Below are 17676 nucleotides of genomic sequence, written 5' to 3'. Positions count from 1 at the left end.
ACATGGCCAAACACAGAAGAGCGACCTCCTCGGGACAAGACTCCTCGGTACATCTACACTTTATGGACAAAGGACATTCTTTTGAGGACCAAAATATTCACATTTTGGACAAAGAACAGAGGTGGTTTGAGACGGGTGTGAAGGAAGCCATCTATGTTAAGAAAGAAAAAACAACCTTGAACAAAAGGGGTTCACTCAGCTTCCATCTTTTTAAAAAACCTATAATTCAGCTATTGAGTTGATTCCTTCCCTCTATCATCGCTACCCCCAACCCCACACAGGGGAACTGAACAACTTGCATGTTCAGCTAGGCCAACAGTTCCCTTTGACGACCCCCCTTTCAGAGACACAAACAGGTATCGGGTATTACAGGTTAACAAAGACACCAAATGACCCTTATTCCAAAGGGGAGGACCCGTTCGCCGGGTTCAACTTGCATGTTTTCTAAGCCACTCGAACTCAACCCTATTTCTCACATTTTGGATTGAAAAAGCTTCCTGGATGGGAAGTGAAACGTCTTCAAACTTGGATACAAAGTCCAGTGGATTTTTGTTGTTTTTTTATTTTTATTGGAATGACTATTACCTGAATGACAGAGAGTCTCACCAACCTATTGTTATGGCCTTTTGAAGTTTTCTATATGAGTATGTATCGGAAACTCATATGTTGTTGATTTTCCTTTAAAGCAGAAAATAGTTACAAAAACTTTACGCCATCATTGTATGTATCTACTCACAAAAAGACTCTCTAGGTTTAAATTTCATCAAAATAAAATCTTAGTGTTTTTACATTTTAGCAACTTTGCTGACTAAGGTTTTGTTTATTAGATGGCATCAATTTAACCATGGCTTTTTGCAGTGGCTGGTGGCTGGAAACGCGCGGTGACGTAAAAAACGCGCACCCGCATAAAATACGGGTTGGAACTGCGCGTTATTGTACGGACGATTATTGGCCCAATCGGCTTGCCATACCACAATAGCGTCGTTGCCAGCACGAGGAGACCTGGAAGATTTAAGGCCAAACAAGAAAGCCAGACAGCCATCTCTTTTAAGATTCTGGTCCAATCCAACAAAAGGGTAAGTAGAAACCAACTTTATCACTTTATTTTCTAAAGGCTTATGTCTATAATCTAAATAACACAGATTGAAATGTTTATATCTTGTTTTCTATTCTTCAGTGGACCTGGCACAACTACAGAAAATGACCACAGCGTTGATGAACGTTCAGATATTGGAGACACACAGATAAAAGGTATGATGATTGCTAGAAAATGTTGATAATGAGAAAACATTATCAACATTGTTGATTGTTGATAAACAAGTTGTTTAAAGTTGCAAAGTAATGCAATTGTAGGAATACTTTAACCAGTAACGGGAAAGTTATAAAAATTGCAGCGTTTGATAAGTAATAAAAAGAGTGTACAATTAACAAAAATAAGCAACATTAGTTGCCATTGACATGCATACAATAGTTATTTTGTAGTGTGTATTTTTGGGTCTAAACCTGTACCACATGTGTTGTACTGTTAAAATAAGAATGGTATCCTTTACGAAAACATTACTAACTTTTATCAATTGGTAAGGATCCAAATCAATGAATGCTCTAAGCACATGCTTGGAGTCTAAGGGAGTCTTGTTAACATTGTGATATGATAACTACAAATCTGCTGTTATTTGTTTTCAGTGCATTTAATATTTTACAATAAAAATACAATTTACTTTTAAGTAAATTCAGTTTTGTGCACCTGGTGAAATGTGTTCAGTGAATTTAATAATTTACGATAAAACCACAACATTAAATTGTTTTGTGGCTCCTCCTGAGATTACAAGGTTTACCTGATCACAAAAATTATTTACTTTTCTAGATGAACAACAAGGACCGTGTTAAAGACAACTGAAGAGCCGGCGCTCAACCAAGCAGATTTGCCCCAAACAACTTACGACATAGGTTAGTAATAGTTGTATTTTTTTCAATGTCAAAACAACTAATTTTGTTTTACATGATTGACTTTTTTGCTTAATCTTGAAATCTTACATTTTATAATAATTATTTCATAATAAAGCAAGACTATACAAAATCTTCATGTAGGCAGATTTACAACTCCACCAGCACCCATGTAAAATTGACAATGTAAATATCAATCTTATTACAGATATATCAAAGGCCAAGGACCGGATTAGTGAAATGGATGACTCTGGAAAATTCCAGCTTCTTCAGACCAGAAAACCCAAATCTTTCAATTTCCCTGCCAGAGAATTTAAAGACAACCGAAGAGCCAGTGGGGTGACCAAAAAAACATGCCAGAGGGACTGGCTGGACAAGTATGACTTTTTATCATTTTTACATTATATAAAGATGATCTACCGTAAGGATCAACATTCAGGCAGGAAGTGAAGTTGTGGCACACAAAGTGGTCATCATCAGTGGAAAAACCCCGCTCTCTCCCTGAAATTCTAAAGATAACAAATATGAAGTGCTACCCAAACATTTATATGATTCTTCACCTTCTGTCAGTCATACCTGTTACCAGTGCCTCTGTGGAACGTGCTAACTCGGGTCTTAAAGCAGTGAAAACTTTGCTGAGGTCAACAATGGGACAGGAAAGGTTTTTGGCTTTGCTACTTTTGTATGTGCACAAGGACATTCAGTTAGACATCAACAAAATCATAGACACATTTGCCCAGAAGCATCCCAGAAGGTTGACATTTGTAAACTCATTATCATCATCATAAAGTTTGTAGTAGAGAACAATATTCTTTGTCTGGTTTAACTTTGTTTTTTTTGTTTTTCAACAGTTTATCTTGTTAAAATATATTCAAAACTCTTTTGTCTTACTCGAACCCAAGTCCTTGTTTTTTTATTTTTTTTTATTTAATGTTCTGTGTAAATATCATTTCTGGAAATAAAGAAACTCCTTGTTTGATTAATTGTTGATAAGGATCTTTTTTTTTTTCTTCAAACTACCTTTTAACCTTGTGCATGCATTAAAAACCGAGAGATCCTTTTTAATTTACAATAATGTAATCATGCTAATTCTACTTATGTTCATCCATTAAAATTATCAATTATAAACCCTTGGATGAATAATTAGGGTAGCGTGAAAGAGTGAAGATGGTATTCTTTGGTCTTTTAGCCTCACATAGTCTTGACCTGTGACCCTTGACCCCATGACCCTTAGGTGCGCACCCCCCTTTGAAAAATCCTGGATCCGCCCCTGTGATTCTATAACATTTAATGAAAATAACAATTTGGATTATCAAAAAAACAATCATAAAGTCTATGACATACATGTATGCAAAAATAAAAGCATTAAAAATAATAGAATTCATTATTTTGTTTAAGATTATTGCAGTTATGAAACAGATTGACCAATATTGTCCCTGATAAGAACGACCTAGAACAGCTTCTAGTCTGAGAAGTGCCACAGCAACTGCAAGGTCAAACTATTGATAAATTAAACAAAAAATAAAAAATCACACAGAGGAGATTACATGAGCAGAACTCCAAAGCCCACTTTTAAATAACACAGCATGTGTGGGCTCATGAACTGGGCACCCAAGGAGACCCACAGGAAAAGTGTGTCAACCTGAAATATTTGTCTTAAGTTATTCACCCACCCGAACAAGAGAGGGATAAGTGGGGGGGATGCTTACCCAGATGCATTCCCCGGACTTTGGGTAAATATAGAGAGGGATGGGCAGAAGAAAGCATTGGAAGGTCATTCATTTTTCATGAGATGCTATGGCAGCAAAGCAAGCATCCTTTTTTCCCCAAGCAAAAAAAAAAAAAAAGCAATCTAAGTAGCAAATCATTTCTAAATATATTGGATTTTAATGGGGAATTTGTTTTTTTTTTATTCAAAGCAGCATATATCTGTTTAATGCTGAACAGTTGATTCTAAAAAGAAATAAACCAAGGTTGTTACAGCTCTTCAGATCGAGGTCACTTAGAGAAGCATTTTAAAAATGTATGCACTGAGTACATGTTGCTAGTACTGTATGTCTAATGAGGGGAGAGGATATCATGAGATCAAAATCAAGAGCTGCATATCAGTAAAATGCTTTCTTCATTTTGCATAATTTGTCCTCATGTTCTCTTCAAATGTTTTCCTTTCCTGGACAGTGTTCTTCCACTTCTCATGGCTCCATGTTGTTGAGCCTTCCCTCTCCAACCCCCAGGCTCCAATCCTTCTGCCTACAACAGAAAACAAGTGCACAAAACAGACAATTACAGCCTCATATCCTGGACAGGGATGTGAAGGGCTTAATGAAATATCCTGTATCCATTAATCTTCCCCCTTGAGAGGGAGGCGGTGCATGAGCCTGAAAGCACTGGGCCAACTGCTGATTAAATGCTTCTAATTGAGGCCATTCATCTCGCCTTAAATCTTTAACATTTCAAGTTATAATAACAAAGGCATGATATTGCTGGAGCTTTATTTGTGGGTTTTAATCAATCCAAGTGTGTTTTTCTTCCAATTTTGCACTTCATCTTCTGGTTTAAATACCTTTTGGTGTTTCTCAAACCAGATGAAAGTTTGGTTTAAGTTAAATGATCTAAATTAGTTCCAAGATATCCAGTGAAAAAACCTGTGATATTTAATCTAAGTTTAGATAAACCAGTCTTATGAGGTCTTATGTGAATTTATTTGTTTTTATTAAACCCAAGGAACACAGCAGGCACGTTAGAGATAAGGTTGCGGAAAACCTTAAAGCAGGGCTGAGTTGGAACATCTTATGGAGCTGCGTTCAATCTATCATCAAGATGGGCTGAATGTAGATTCTCTAACACACCTCTTTACACCTGCTCTACTTTAACCCAATCCTTAACCTATTCAGATAGGGTCTTGAACATAGCCAAAAAATAAATTCATACCTAATACAAGGGTATATACCACCGGCTTTTATGGCCGCTACAATTAAACCTTTCATTAAAAACCTTCTCTTGATCCAAATTGACTTGATCTGAACTTGATCAATTATAAAAACATATCTAATCTTCCTTTCTTATCTAAAAGTCTTGAGAAATGTGTTGCTAACAAAGCGTGTAAGCACTTACCCTGCCTCCAAGTCTCAGTAAGGGTTTTAAAACTGATCATAGCACTAAAAAAGCACTGATGAAACTCACTAATGATATTCTAAAGGCCTCACATAATGCAATTGACACAGTTTATCACAATTTTCTTTAGGATGGATTGAATGTGCTTTAGGAATTAGGGGAGCAGCCCTAGGAGGGTTTAAATCCTACTTGTCAAACAGATTTCAGAATATACTCAGTTATTGATACATTTCTTTAAGCTCTAGGGTTACTTGTGGAGTACCACAAGGATCAATGCTAGGGCCAATTCTTTATATACCGTACTTCTAGTGGGTAAAATTATCGGACAGGATTTCCACTGTTGTGCTGATGATACTCAGCTATATTTTTTCCATAAATCCTGTTGAAACTTAGATTTTAAGTTTTAGGCTTTTGAATGCAGACAAGAAAACTGCACAAAAATTGAAATCTCAATGAGTAATTTTTTCTTAAAACAAGTGCATTTTTTCTTGAATTGAGGAGGTAAGTGGGACACAATGGACCAAGACAATTTACAGAGAATAAAATTGCATTGTCTTATTTCAAGTACATATTTTCTAATTATATTATTTTTGGAGTAAAAAAAATGTTTTCATTGGCAAATCATCTTATTTACCTGCTCAAATTAAGGCTAAATACACTTAATTTTTATTTATTTCTAGATCATTTTTGCAATAAAAGAAATTATTGTCTTTTATTTTCTGACCAGAGTCTTTATTTACATCTGGATGCCATTAAATTGGCCTCTGAGAGTAATGTAAAAGCCTTTATCAGGACTTGTCATTTAAATCCCATTTCAGAGATCTGATTGTTCCCCATGTTGAAATCCGAGTACATTGTTCTAAATCAGCAGATTTACTGGTGGTTCCTACAGAAATTCTAAAAGTGGAATCAATTACCAGTTTTAACACCCCGTCTACTTGTTAGACTACATTTAAAACTTCCCTTTTGAATTAAACTTATAGCTAAAGAGTCACAGGTTATCATGAGCTAACTCTATAGGCTGCTATAGGCAGGCTGCTGGATGACATATGACCACTTTTCATTAGTCTGCTTCATTATGCTTCTACCCTCTAATTCACCCTTATTTGTTAGTTCAGCTTCTGACATTAAGTTCTCTTCCTTTTTTATCATCCTAGTAGCTTTATATGGCCTGACACTATCTAGATTTCCTGGAGGGAGACATAAGCTGGGTTTCTGCCATCAAAGACTTAAATTGTGAATGATATATGGAGCTAGTTTACCATTACATTTTCTAACATTTTATGGATATTTATGGATCAGTAATTCTCTGTTCCTTTTGAATGCCTGCTTCTGTCTCCTTGAACCCTAAGTTGGGCTACTGCCAACTGCTCACATTATGTATGGTTCTGTTGGAGGTTTCCTGGTGTTAAAATTTGTTTTTTTTTCCCTCTTAGCTGTCACTGTATGCATGCTTGGTGTAAGAGGATTTGCTTTAGTGTCAATTACAGAATGCCAGTGTCCACTGTCACTAAATGGTCATCTAAGAGGAGAATATCCTGCAAAGATTGTAACTTGATGCAATAAGCTGGATTTTCTTAGATATAAAACTTCTAACCAAGCTGTGTGATTTGATTCAATTGTCTCTACAAAGTGCCATTAGATGACATGTGTTCAGAAGTGGCACTATATAAATAAACTGAGTTGAAAACATGATTAAATCAGAGGAATTTTCCAACCAAGATATGCCCATCTTTTAGTTTTTAGTTTTGAACTTTTGAACTTTTAGTTTTGCATTCCAAAAATCCAACTTTTTAAGGGCTTTTAAGAATAAAGTAAGCGCTAAAATAACAATATATACTCAGTTTTTAAGTGCGCATTCCCCAGAAGACAAACAAGGTGTTCATGTGTTTGAATTGTCTTGTCAATATCCTGACCTCAGTCCACTGTTGCTTAATAATAGCTGTTCACAGATTCTCTCTTTTAAATTAATTTGATCCTTTTTGGCAAACTGCAAAAATTTAAGGAGCCAGTAAAGTGCATAAGTTCAACTATAAATACCATGTTCTACAGAATTTCATCTGTAAAGAATATAAAAACAAACTCATTTTGCTGTAGTTTTGCAGTTATTACTTAAAAAAAACAACAACAAAGCTCTTAAAAGGTAAGTTTTTTTTGTTACATTTCCAAAAGCAACAATTATGGATGTTTTGTTAGAAAATGTCCTGAATTCATGTTTGAAAAATGACATCATTGTGGGAGGGGGACTTGAAAGGAGTGATGTTTATGCTGGAGGACGGAAGAACAAGAGATGAAGGGGAGTAAAGAGGACACCTGCTGAGATGTGATGAGGAAAAGATCCTCAGGGGCTAAAAATGAGATCATCCCACCCTTACCTACTATCTTAACTGGAGCAATAGTGCCACCTCTGGGCCAACTAAGGTTCAACACCGCAGATCACAAATCCTTTTCATAATTTACCTGTATGTTATCCATTTGCGTTGCAGAGAAGTCATTGAAGATGGCCAGACTGTCAGTGAATGAGGGACCAACTATACAGGGAGATCCTATGTTATCTGTGAATTACCAGAAGGAGAACCATGTATTAGGAATGGTTTGAGCATTGCTACTCTTTCAAATAAAACATCCCATAGTATGGATCTTTGGCTAGGAACCCTTCTTTTGATGTTATTTGACAGTTGACCTATGTCTTCCAGCCTGACCTGGTGAAAAAAAAGCATCAGGAGCGAGGGACAACAGGCCCAGCTGTGATCAAAGGAGGTGCATCTGCAGAGCTGAAAGATACTCCCCCCATCCCCAGAACAGGAAACTAGGCAGGGGAAATGCAGTGGAGACACAGAGGTTGTTTTATGGTTGAATGACTGCTGCAGCAAGGTTAAGGGAGCCAATCTCTCTCCAGTCTTCAACCCTTTGATTCAACTACCTGAATTCTTAACCATAGATGCTTATCATCAGCTCTTGGGTTATCTCTTAAAAATATAGTTAATAATTTTCCCACATATAATTTAGTTTTCTTTCTGCAGTGTAGGTATTAGCTTAAGGTGACTACTTCAGGTTGGACGACTTGTTTGCACAAGATCATTACCTGCACATATTAAAATAAAGGGGATATATTGGCCTAAAAGATGCTGTTCTCAAAATGATGATTCAACCACTACATCACTATAAAGCAGGCAAGTCTACATGAAGATTAAAAGTTAGATTTTTATCACTACTTTATCCTGTTTATATACGGCGTGATGTAGACAGAGATTAGGAAGGAAATGTGTATCAGGGTAACAACGCTGGTTCAAATTGGATCAAAGACTAAAGTGTTTATTTTAAAGCTGTCATGAATATAGTATTTTTAAATAATTTAATTTGTAAGAAATTATTACTTACTTTGCTGAATGGGCTCACTTCAGCGAGATTTGAATTCCCTGGGTAGGGTTGTTTAGGTTTTGATTCTACTCCTAATTTCACATGACTTTCTTCTCCTTGCTGGATAAATCGCATTATAAAGTTTTAATTCATTCAAGCCATTTACTTTGTGTTGTTTGGCCATTGTTATGCTTTTAATGACTGAGGAACATATTATTTCTCTGTCAATTTTGACTTGTGGTGGAACTTTCTTTTAAACTTTTTATGTATTTCTTAATTTTGAAAATAAAGAACAAGATAACTTTTGTGAAATACAAGCTTTACTCTGGGCCGGATTTATCAAGATCCAATTTTGCGTGCAGTAATTTGCGCTCGCAAAGTGGAATTTTGCGCGAGGGGCTGAACCATGGTTTGCGGGTGATTTAACAAGAGCGATTGCGTAACTGGTGGCAGGCGCAAAACTGTTGGAGACGCCCTATTTAAATGATGGTTTTGCGCGTTTTGTGGTTTGCGGCAAAGTAGTTTGTGCAAACTAGTGCACTAAGAATTTTTAATCTTACAGTGACACCACCCCCTCCAAAAAAAGAAATATATATATATATATATATATATATATATATATATATATATATATATATATATATATATATATATATATATATATATATATATATATATATATATATATATATATATATATATATATATATATATATATATATAAACTTTGGCAACCTTTATTCCCTAAGGTGGTATGTGGCTGAATTTCTACTTCACCGCAGTAAGAAAAAAACACACAAACAAAAAAAAAAAAACAGGTGTTTTGTATCGGCCTGTAGAACAATGCACATACCAAATGGCTCACAAGAAGTGACTGTGGATAAGATGACTGCATTGGCATGTTGCTCCACAGGCGCAGGGTGTCGGGGTTCTCCGATAGGGCGTCAGGGCGACATGGCATTTAGAACGTCGGACAGCACTTCTGAAAAACGAGATTGGGAGATCCCAGATGCAAAAAAGTGCAATGTTGCAAGGAGATATCTGGTATTGCGTGGGTCCTCCTTGTGGCTGGCTCCAAATCCATTCGGAGTTCCCCCAACAGCTCCAAAATGGCAATGCCGGATAAACGATATGTTTTGATGATCGTTTCCTCGTTCATTCCAAAAATATTCACACGGAGTGAAAAAATGCGTTCTCTGCGTCTCATTGCTTCATTTCGATGTCTCCTTCTTGCGACAATAACCGCTGCCATGTGTGCGCAATTACGCATACAGACCATTTGCACCTTCTTTTGAAACGTGTTAAATATAGAGTCAGATACCGTTAGCAAAATTGCTTTCAGGTTTGATAAATCACTTTGCGAGTGCTAAATTAATATATTTACATGTTCTCCTCCCACAAGACGCACTTTTGCGTGTAAACGCCCTATATTGAATATTCATTGCAGAAAAAGTACTAAATGGATAAGAGGCGCTATTTAGCACGTTTTAAAGACCAAATCCTTTTAGCACGCTGTTGATAGATCAGTTTGTACATTTTTTAGCGTGCGCAGTGAAATAGCTCACGTTTTAATACACGCAAACCTTTGATAAATCCGGCCCTCTGTGTTAAAAAGCACTGTTGTAAAGCTGATCATATGAGCCTTTAAATTTAGAGGGAATCTCAGCAGCTAAAGAATTTCAGGTCTTAGTGATGCAAAAGGTTGGTCTCAAGGTTCTAGAGCTACAAGCACAAGAAGCATGAAAAAGATGGAGCGGTTTTGCTCACACAAGTTTGGTGAAGCAGTGAGTGAAGCAGAGCTGTGGTTTGGGCCAATCACACGATTCTGGGTGTATGGGATTCTCGAGAGGTCTTGAATGCCACATCCTGAAGTTTCTCTTTCCTCATATGCTTCCTGCACATAAAACTTTAATTAAAAGACGAGCAATAAAATTGATACTATCCCATGTATGTGGGCTTTGCTCACCTGATCTCCTGAAATCGGCAGGAAACCTTGTGACTGTTCTTCTATCTTGTGGGAAACGGTTTTAGCAGCAGCATAAGCCTCTTCTGTCATGCATTTATGGTCTTCTACTTCACCTTCCAGAGAATACATTATTGCTTTGTTCTTGTCAAAGGTACCAAGAGAAAGTTGTTCTATGGCACCATCTGGTGTCAGTTTAAGCTTTGAACATGGTGGAAAACAATCAGCCACTGTGGTGAATTTTTCCTCTTCTTCGTCTCCTTTGTTGTGGATCTCCTGATCAGTGAGCAGAGCTGAAATCTTCTGTAGAGTTATGGTGCTCTCAAACTCGTGGGGCTGGTTCAAAAGAGGTGCTGATGACGCCGAGGAGAAAGAACAGGCAGACAAGGAGCTCTGATTCTCAGAGGACAGAATGTCCTCTTGTGTCTCAGGTTGATCCTGTAAAATGTTTACAAAAGACACAGATTGTTTCCCTTTAGATTATGTTCACATTTGTTTGTTGTAAAGATGGAAACAGAAAATACTTACAAAATTGAGAGCATAATAGTCTTCTGTGTTTGCGTTCTGTTCTGTTTCTTCCAAAGCTTCCAGTGGGAACGGGCTGGGGGTGAGACGACGCAGAGCCTGAGCTGACAGAAATATTTCTCTGCTGCTTGACTTTCTCTTTGGTTGCTTCGGCCAAACAAACACCCTGAGGAAAAAATAAAAAATAAAATAAAACTAAAAGATTTAGCACTAACCAGGAATGCTTTACTAATTTTGTTATTAAAGTTTATAACTTGAATGTAGAGCCTAATCATTTTTAAAGTTGTGATTAATGTAGATTTCCTCTATTCTAAGATCCAAACACATGCAGTAATGATCACATTAATGTCTCTAGGCAAGTTTGCAAGAAACTTCATGCTCATCGTAACCACTAGAAAATGTCCTGAACTGAATATAGAAGAAATCTTTTTTTATTGGCCTCAGTACCTCATGCTGAGATGTGGTTTTCTCACTTCAGTCACAGCCTTTTGAACCAGTTTGAACAGTTTCTCTGAACCCATCGGCCTTTTTGTCTCATTCTGATACAGTGTCGCAGACAGTGGGCAGGGTGTCATTTCACCAAAACAATCTGAAGAAAAGACCACTCTCAGGCAAAGCACTTCCATTATTGTCTGATGCAATTCATCAAAGTCTTTATTACCTTTAATCTTCAGGTGCACGATATTGACTTCAGCTGCTCCACAGGCCTCTTTACCCTAAAGAACAGTGAGTTTTTAAAGATGTTTTAGAACCTGTGATGTGTAAAGCCAATATAGCTTTGTATGAGTTAAAATAATTAACGCACGTCGTATCCTTCAGGTATGTATTTTAAAGCCTCAGCACCCAGATTAAAGTCTCTACAAGCCTGGATGAAGTACATAATCATGTCCTCACTTTCTGTGTGGCTTCTCTTTAAGAGGCTCCAAGCATCAGACACACAACTGGGAGGTGGAGACAGAAAATAACCCAAAAGCCAATTTAAAAAATCCAAGTTATTATTTAAAAAGGGAAGAAGTAGCCAGAGTTTACCTGCTTTGAAGAAACACTTCTGCAAAAAGCTTTGCATCCTCAGTGGTCTCTATGGGAGGCTGTGTCCATTGAAGGTACTTCAGTGCCATGTGGTTCTGCTTCCTTTTCAGCAGAGAGGTGATAATATATCGATGCTGCCAGGAGAACTGAGGGACAGCAGCTTTTGGACTCAATAAAAGCCCCATGGAAGCCTGGGAAGGTTTGAAAAAATTTACCCAGATTTTTAGAAATAAAATAATATTTCATGTATAAACACAAGAATCCAGATAAAAACATCTTGTTGAATTTATATCCTAATGATTTTTTAAATTTATGATTGAGTACCTTAATGCGCCCACGGTCAAACATCCAGAAGGCTTTAATTTGCTGGGAAAAGCTGGTAGGGATTGAGAAAGCATGGCAAAAAGACTGCAGAAGGTTGTCTTTACATTGTAGAAAATTTTCCATATCCAGAATGAAGTACATCAGCTGGAACAAGTTTGTTAAGATTCATATAATCCATAGTAACTATGTAGCATGGTATATTACTGATAACGTCTCAAGTTTTTAACATTTTTTCCCATTTTTCAAACACATACTTCAATGCCTTTTTGTTTGAGCTTTTGTCAGACAAAGCTACACGTAGTAGTGTTCAAGAATCTGTAAAGGGTATCAAATATATTTCTGTACACCTTTGTATAAATTACTTCAGAAAAACATGTAAAACCATCACAAGTATATTTGAAAGAAAAACATATTGTTTGTCTTCTGATGCTTTAAACATTTTACTAATGTTTCAGAGGACAGTTCAATCTATCCACTGAAATTGGAAAGAATCCTGCACAGCAGAAAACCTGCAGATACAAAGCTTTTTTTTTTTTTTTGCATCAGAGAATTAACTCTGGTAAAACTGTAAACATTATATCTTAGCCAGGGCTTACTGAAAAAGTGAAAAGCATGGTTTAAACTAAATGTGCTCTAAACCAGTTTCTTCTCATTGAACCTGCTTATTTTCCTTTTTTTATATATATTACACCAGATTCATCTGATTATTAATCAATCTGGAAAACGTTGGCTGGATACAATACCCTGGACTGACATGTTGTCAATGCCAGGAATCATTACAAGCATCAGAAGCGCCAGTAGAGTAGGTGGAGGGTAGCACTGGTCTGTGCAATCTTCAGAAGTCCATATACAGCCGTGTCGTTTGTACAACTGCATCACAATACCCTCTATCAAAAAGCCACATCTTTCCATTTCACAATTGTTCCACCTATAATCAAAAAGCAAACAAAAGAAAGCAAAAATGATATAAGAAGAGAGAGGGTTAGTATATAGATATGTGTAATCTTTACAGAAATACATCACAGGTTTTACCCAGTTGTTTTAAGACACATTTCCCGATGGCTGAGCTCCATTTCCTTCCACATCTGAGAAATACGCCTCAATTCTTGGGCTTCTGACAGCAACAACAGACAACACAAAACTCTTTAAAGGTGAGATTCATTTTCATCATGTAACTTTATGTATTTACAGTACAGATATATCAGTACCAGGTAACCTGGGCAGGAGCCCCATGATGCCCCACCACTGAACCAGCCGACCCAGCCAGATGTGCTGCTTCAGAGTCCAGTGCTCTTGGTTGCAACAGCCATCAGTTGAGTGCTGCTGGTCTCTACAGATCAGACACGGAACCTTTACACCTATTAAAAATTAGACAAAGAACATATCAAGGATAGGTAGGGGTGTAGATATGGTTATGATATGGTGAGCTGATCTAGCTTTTCTATTTATTGACCTAGATGCTTTCTTGACCACTGCACCAAGATCAGCAGGTTCTGTAACCTTTGGAGCAATATGTGTACTTTAATGAAGGAGGTCCGATCCAGAAACATCCACAAACCCTGACAGCGGCTGAAGCCTGTAAGGAAAAAAAAAATTATAATAATAATAATTTTGACTTATAGGATATTGCATCATTGATATTTGGTCATTTAAAGTGATGCTCCCAAATTTAATATATTAAATTCAAATATTATAGCACATATTATTCTATCTAAAGTGTTTTTTATATTGATGTAGAACAAAATAAACTGAATCTTTCCAGCCAATATATTTTCATAAATCAACTTTTTTTCTTGTTGGAGCCAGTGCAAAGTAATAACATTGTTAGACTCTTCAAATGCCCTAATTTTAGCTAATGGGATAAACTTAATTAAAAAAAAAAAAATACAATAAACAAAAGAAACAGGTTAAGTTTCAAAGCTAAGTTTTTTCAACATTGTGTTCACCATCAAAACTACTTTAAAAAACTAAATGAAAATAAATAAAAAACGAACAATATAAACATACAGAATAAGTTTACTAATTTGACGAAAGAGAGATCCCTTTTAATGTACCATAATACTACATTTTTTTGATATTGTAGTGACTTGTTCTTAAATAAAAAAAAAAAAAGGAACAATCCTAAGCCAGGGTGAGGCTGCTGACTGGCACTGAGTTGACGCCTCGTCCTCTTGCAATAAATAAATAAACCTTTAGGTTCTTGGTTTGCAGAGCATTTATTGATCCAACGCTCTCACAAAAGCAAATTTTTACTTTGTCAATTGGCTTACATCCAAAGGATCTTACATTTACCGTGATCAATAACAAAAACACCGGCAAAGACGACAACGGTCAAAAAACGTTGTTTCCGTCACAATCCGCACACCTGCTGTCCGACTACCTGTGACTCCATTTAAACATTTAAAACAGATGAAGCCACCCACTGTTTTTTAATTATTTTAGGTATTACAGCAAATAGGAAAATAAATACAAAACTCCAAAATATGGCTGAAATAGATATGGCAATACAAAGTAGAAGTTAACAGAAACACAAGGAACATATAATGTGAAAAGCAACATTTTTAAAGCTAAACTTTACAGCGGTAGTACAAAACCCATCTCAGAAAAGAATAATGCTACAGTATGTGGTTATTAGTAAAAAAAAAAAAGTTAAAAATTAGAAATAATATTCACATCAAAAAGGAATAGAAAAGTAGCAGCCGGTTTACAGAAGGATGGAAAAACAATGAATTTAACATGATCTTAGGAAAAAAAACTTTCTCAGTAGGTTTCATACTGTGCAGAGATATTAATATATTTGGAGATAAAGACACTGGTGGACAAAAACACGTATTTAGCAGGTAAGAAACATTGCATTTGATGTTGTGCATTGAGAAATAACAGTCTTAAACATATGATCAACAGCCTGCTAAAAATTCCATTAAAGCTGATGTTAACAGTAATGTTGACTAAATGTTGTCTGCTTATACTGTTCATCAGTCATGTTCAGTGGTTGCTCTAAATAATACCATAACCATTCAACACCACAAAAAGCACTACATAGCCCCCAAATGAAAGACATTAAATAATCAACATCTATGGCCTGTACCTATATGGCGCTTTTTTAAGTCAGGGGACCTCAAAGGTTATTACACTACATTTAATTATTCACACACTTATGGTGGCAAACTGCCTTTTAGCCACAGGTGGATGCACTGACAGAAGCATGGCTGCCAAACACAGGCACTGAATGTTGTAAGCAGACACTGCAGTGGAAGTGTCTTGCCAAAGAACTACTAAAAACCAAAACCATGCTGGGGTGAAACTGGGAACCCTACAGTTGCCACAAAAACTTCTGCATCTTATGTGACTGTGATCCTAGTCAGAGGCAAATCTAGAGATAGCTAGAAAACCTTTTGGAATTCAGTCTACTATATTGATAGACCTTGTGACTCCCCAAGACGTGGTTGGCCAACTACAGCCATAATCTGATCCAGGAGGTAAAAAAAACAAACAAACCAGAAAACACTGAACAACACGTAAAGCGCTGCCACATTTTGTAGTTTTTTTCCTTGAAGCCTATACTATAGTGCGAGTCAAATAAACTACACGACACAAAAACCAACAGCGCTTCCGCTCTGAGTTTTTCACCTGCGCACAAAAACAACAAGAAGGGGAGTGGTGCAGGAGCGGGAGTCTTTCTGAATGGGAGCGGGATGGGAGTGGGAGTAATTTCACCAGGAGTGGGACGGGACAGGATTCAGATTTCTACTCTGGCCCGGGATCGGGACGGGACACAATTTTTTTCTGTGGGAGTGGGACGGGACAGGAGTGAAAATCCACTCCCGTGTCAGTCTCTAGTCTGAATCACTTGAGGGAGGCGTTATAGAGATTGATGACCACAGGTAGGAATGACTTCCTGTGGCTCTCTGTGGTGCATCTGGGTAGGAGGAGTCTTCTGCTGAAGGAGCTCCTCTGCTGGACCAGTGTGTCAGGGAGAGGATGTGAGTCATTGTCTAATATGGACTGAAACCTGGACAGCATCCTCCTCTCTGCCACGGTGGTCAGGGTGTCCAGCTGCTCCCCCACAACATCACCGGCCCTCTTGATCAGTTTGTTCAGTCTGTTGTTTTCAGCGACCTTCAACCCACTGCCCCAGCATGTGACAGCAAAGAAGAGCATGCTAGCAACAACAGACTCATAAAACATCCTCAGCGTCTCCCCAAAGATGTTAAAGGACTTCAACCTCCTCAGGAAAAATAGTCGGCTTTGGCCCTTTTTGTAGACCACCTCGGTGTTTCTAGTCCAGTCCAACTTATTGTTAAAGTACACTCTGGTTTGTTACCTCCAAATCAGACTTTTAATAAAGAAGCAAATAAGGTAATTTTTTAAAATAAAACATTTTTAATTTTAGGTAATAACTGATTGTCATTTTTTCATCTTTCCAATGACCAACTACATGTTTTTTCCTAATTATTCTACCATTCCAAGCTACTCAAATACATGTCAAACATAAATACTTACACAGTGTTACCAGCTCCTTTTTAGTGATTTCTGATGTCCTTTGTAACCAGTAGCCAAAGGTTTGTAGATGTTCCTCCAAACCAACATCACCTTATTAAGGTTCAATGCAACAACATTTTATTTGGAGATATCTTTGCAGGTATGTATAAATCAGAGGTGTCTCTTACTCTTTACCTTTATTGGTCAGCTTCTTCAGCCAGTAAACAATGGTTCTAATGTTGTTAGCAGCCAAAGCCTCAGACCATTGATCCTCCAACATGTTGTCTGGATCTCAAAAATCAGGTATCAGGTTTTATGGCATGTTGAGGATCCACTGTAAAAAAAAGTTCAAATATATTGCTCTTATGTAGAAAAAGCAAAAGATGAGTTGTAATATGCATCACATATATATGTTCTCCATATGGGTGTTCCAACCCATAACATTATTTAACCTTAGGATATTTTAGACATAATTAGATCAATGGATTGAGCAAGACCAGATTAAAACATGGAGGTAGGGGGAATAATTCTGACACATTTATAGATGTTGTATTTTCAATACTTACTCAGCATAGGGGAGGTTATTTGCCAACAGTTTGTTGATGGAACTTCCTCCGTCCATGCAGAGCTGTAATTGCTACTGCTTCTGTCTTTCATGGAGATTTTCTGTCAACCCTAAGTGGCTGCAGCACTTTTCCCTTCACCCAAGCTACTGTCCTAGATGTTAATCCACTAATCTCTCCCTGTTTACATTTTATTGGCTGAGACGCACCATCTCTGGTATAGCAGGGCGGCCCTTTGCAGAATGAGAATAGAGTTAACATAGAGGGACAGCAATAATTCTATTTATACAGAATAATCATATAATTTTGACCCTGTGTTTGTTTCTATATGCAGTTTCTCAAAATTTCACAGAATTAATTTCTCCACACCAC

The 17676-nt window shown here is 37.1% G+C and overlaps 1 protein-coding gene and 1 long non-coding RNA gene across 4 annotated transcripts; one reads left to right on the top strand and one right to left on the bottom strand.

Annotated features, from left to right (window-relative positions):
* Positions 1-986: 986 nt before the first annotated feature.
* Positions 987-2845, top strand: LOC119787061. Its single transcript, XR_005281280.1, has 4 exons — positions 987-1076; positions 1178-1251; positions 1865-1947; positions 2153-2845. It is a non-coding gene; the product is annotated as an uncharacterized LOC119787061 (long non-coding RNA).
* Positions 2846-3223: 378 nt separating this feature from the next.
* Positions 3224-17449, bottom strand: LOC119787039. Of its 3 annotated transcripts, none has more exons than XM_038290659.1 (17): positions 17308-17449; positions 16937-17075; positions 16763-16852; positions 13713-13835; positions 13468-13617; positions 13292-13373; positions 12998-13187; positions 12260-12403; positions 11936-12126; positions 11712-11847; positions 11568-11622; positions 11354-11495; positions 10910-11072; positions 10385-10819; positions 10186-10312; positions 7519-7613; positions 3224-4194 (listed from the first exon to the last, which is right to left on the bottom strand). In XM_038290659.1, exons 2-17 carry the CDS (start codon positions 17019-17021, stop codon positions 4087-4089), a joined length of 2316 nt encoding a protein of 771 aa, XP_038146587.1. In that variant the 5' UTR covers positions 17022-17075; positions 17308-17449; the 3' UTR covers positions 3224-4086. The 3 variants fall into 3 exon arrangements, with proteins under 3 accessions (XP_038146587.1, XP_038146588.1, XP_038146589.1); XM_038290660.1 differs by having other exon boundaries at positions 13292-13370; XM_038290661.1 differs by lacking the exon at positions 16763-16852.
* Positions 17450-17676: the final 227 nt, after the last annotated feature.

This window comes from Cyprinodon tularosa, unplaced genomic scaffold (genome assembly GCF_016077235.1).
Source record: "Cyprinodon tularosa strain WSP-4 unplaced genomic scaffold, ASM1607723v1 ctg286, whole genome shotgun sequence".
In the NCBI taxonomy this organism is placed as follows: Eukaryota; Metazoa; Chordata; class Actinopteri; order Cyprinodontiformes; family Cyprinodontidae; genus Cyprinodon; species Cyprinodon tularosa.
Note: the sequence above shows the minus strand (reverse complement) of the source record. Positions and strands in the feature narration are given on the sequence as shown.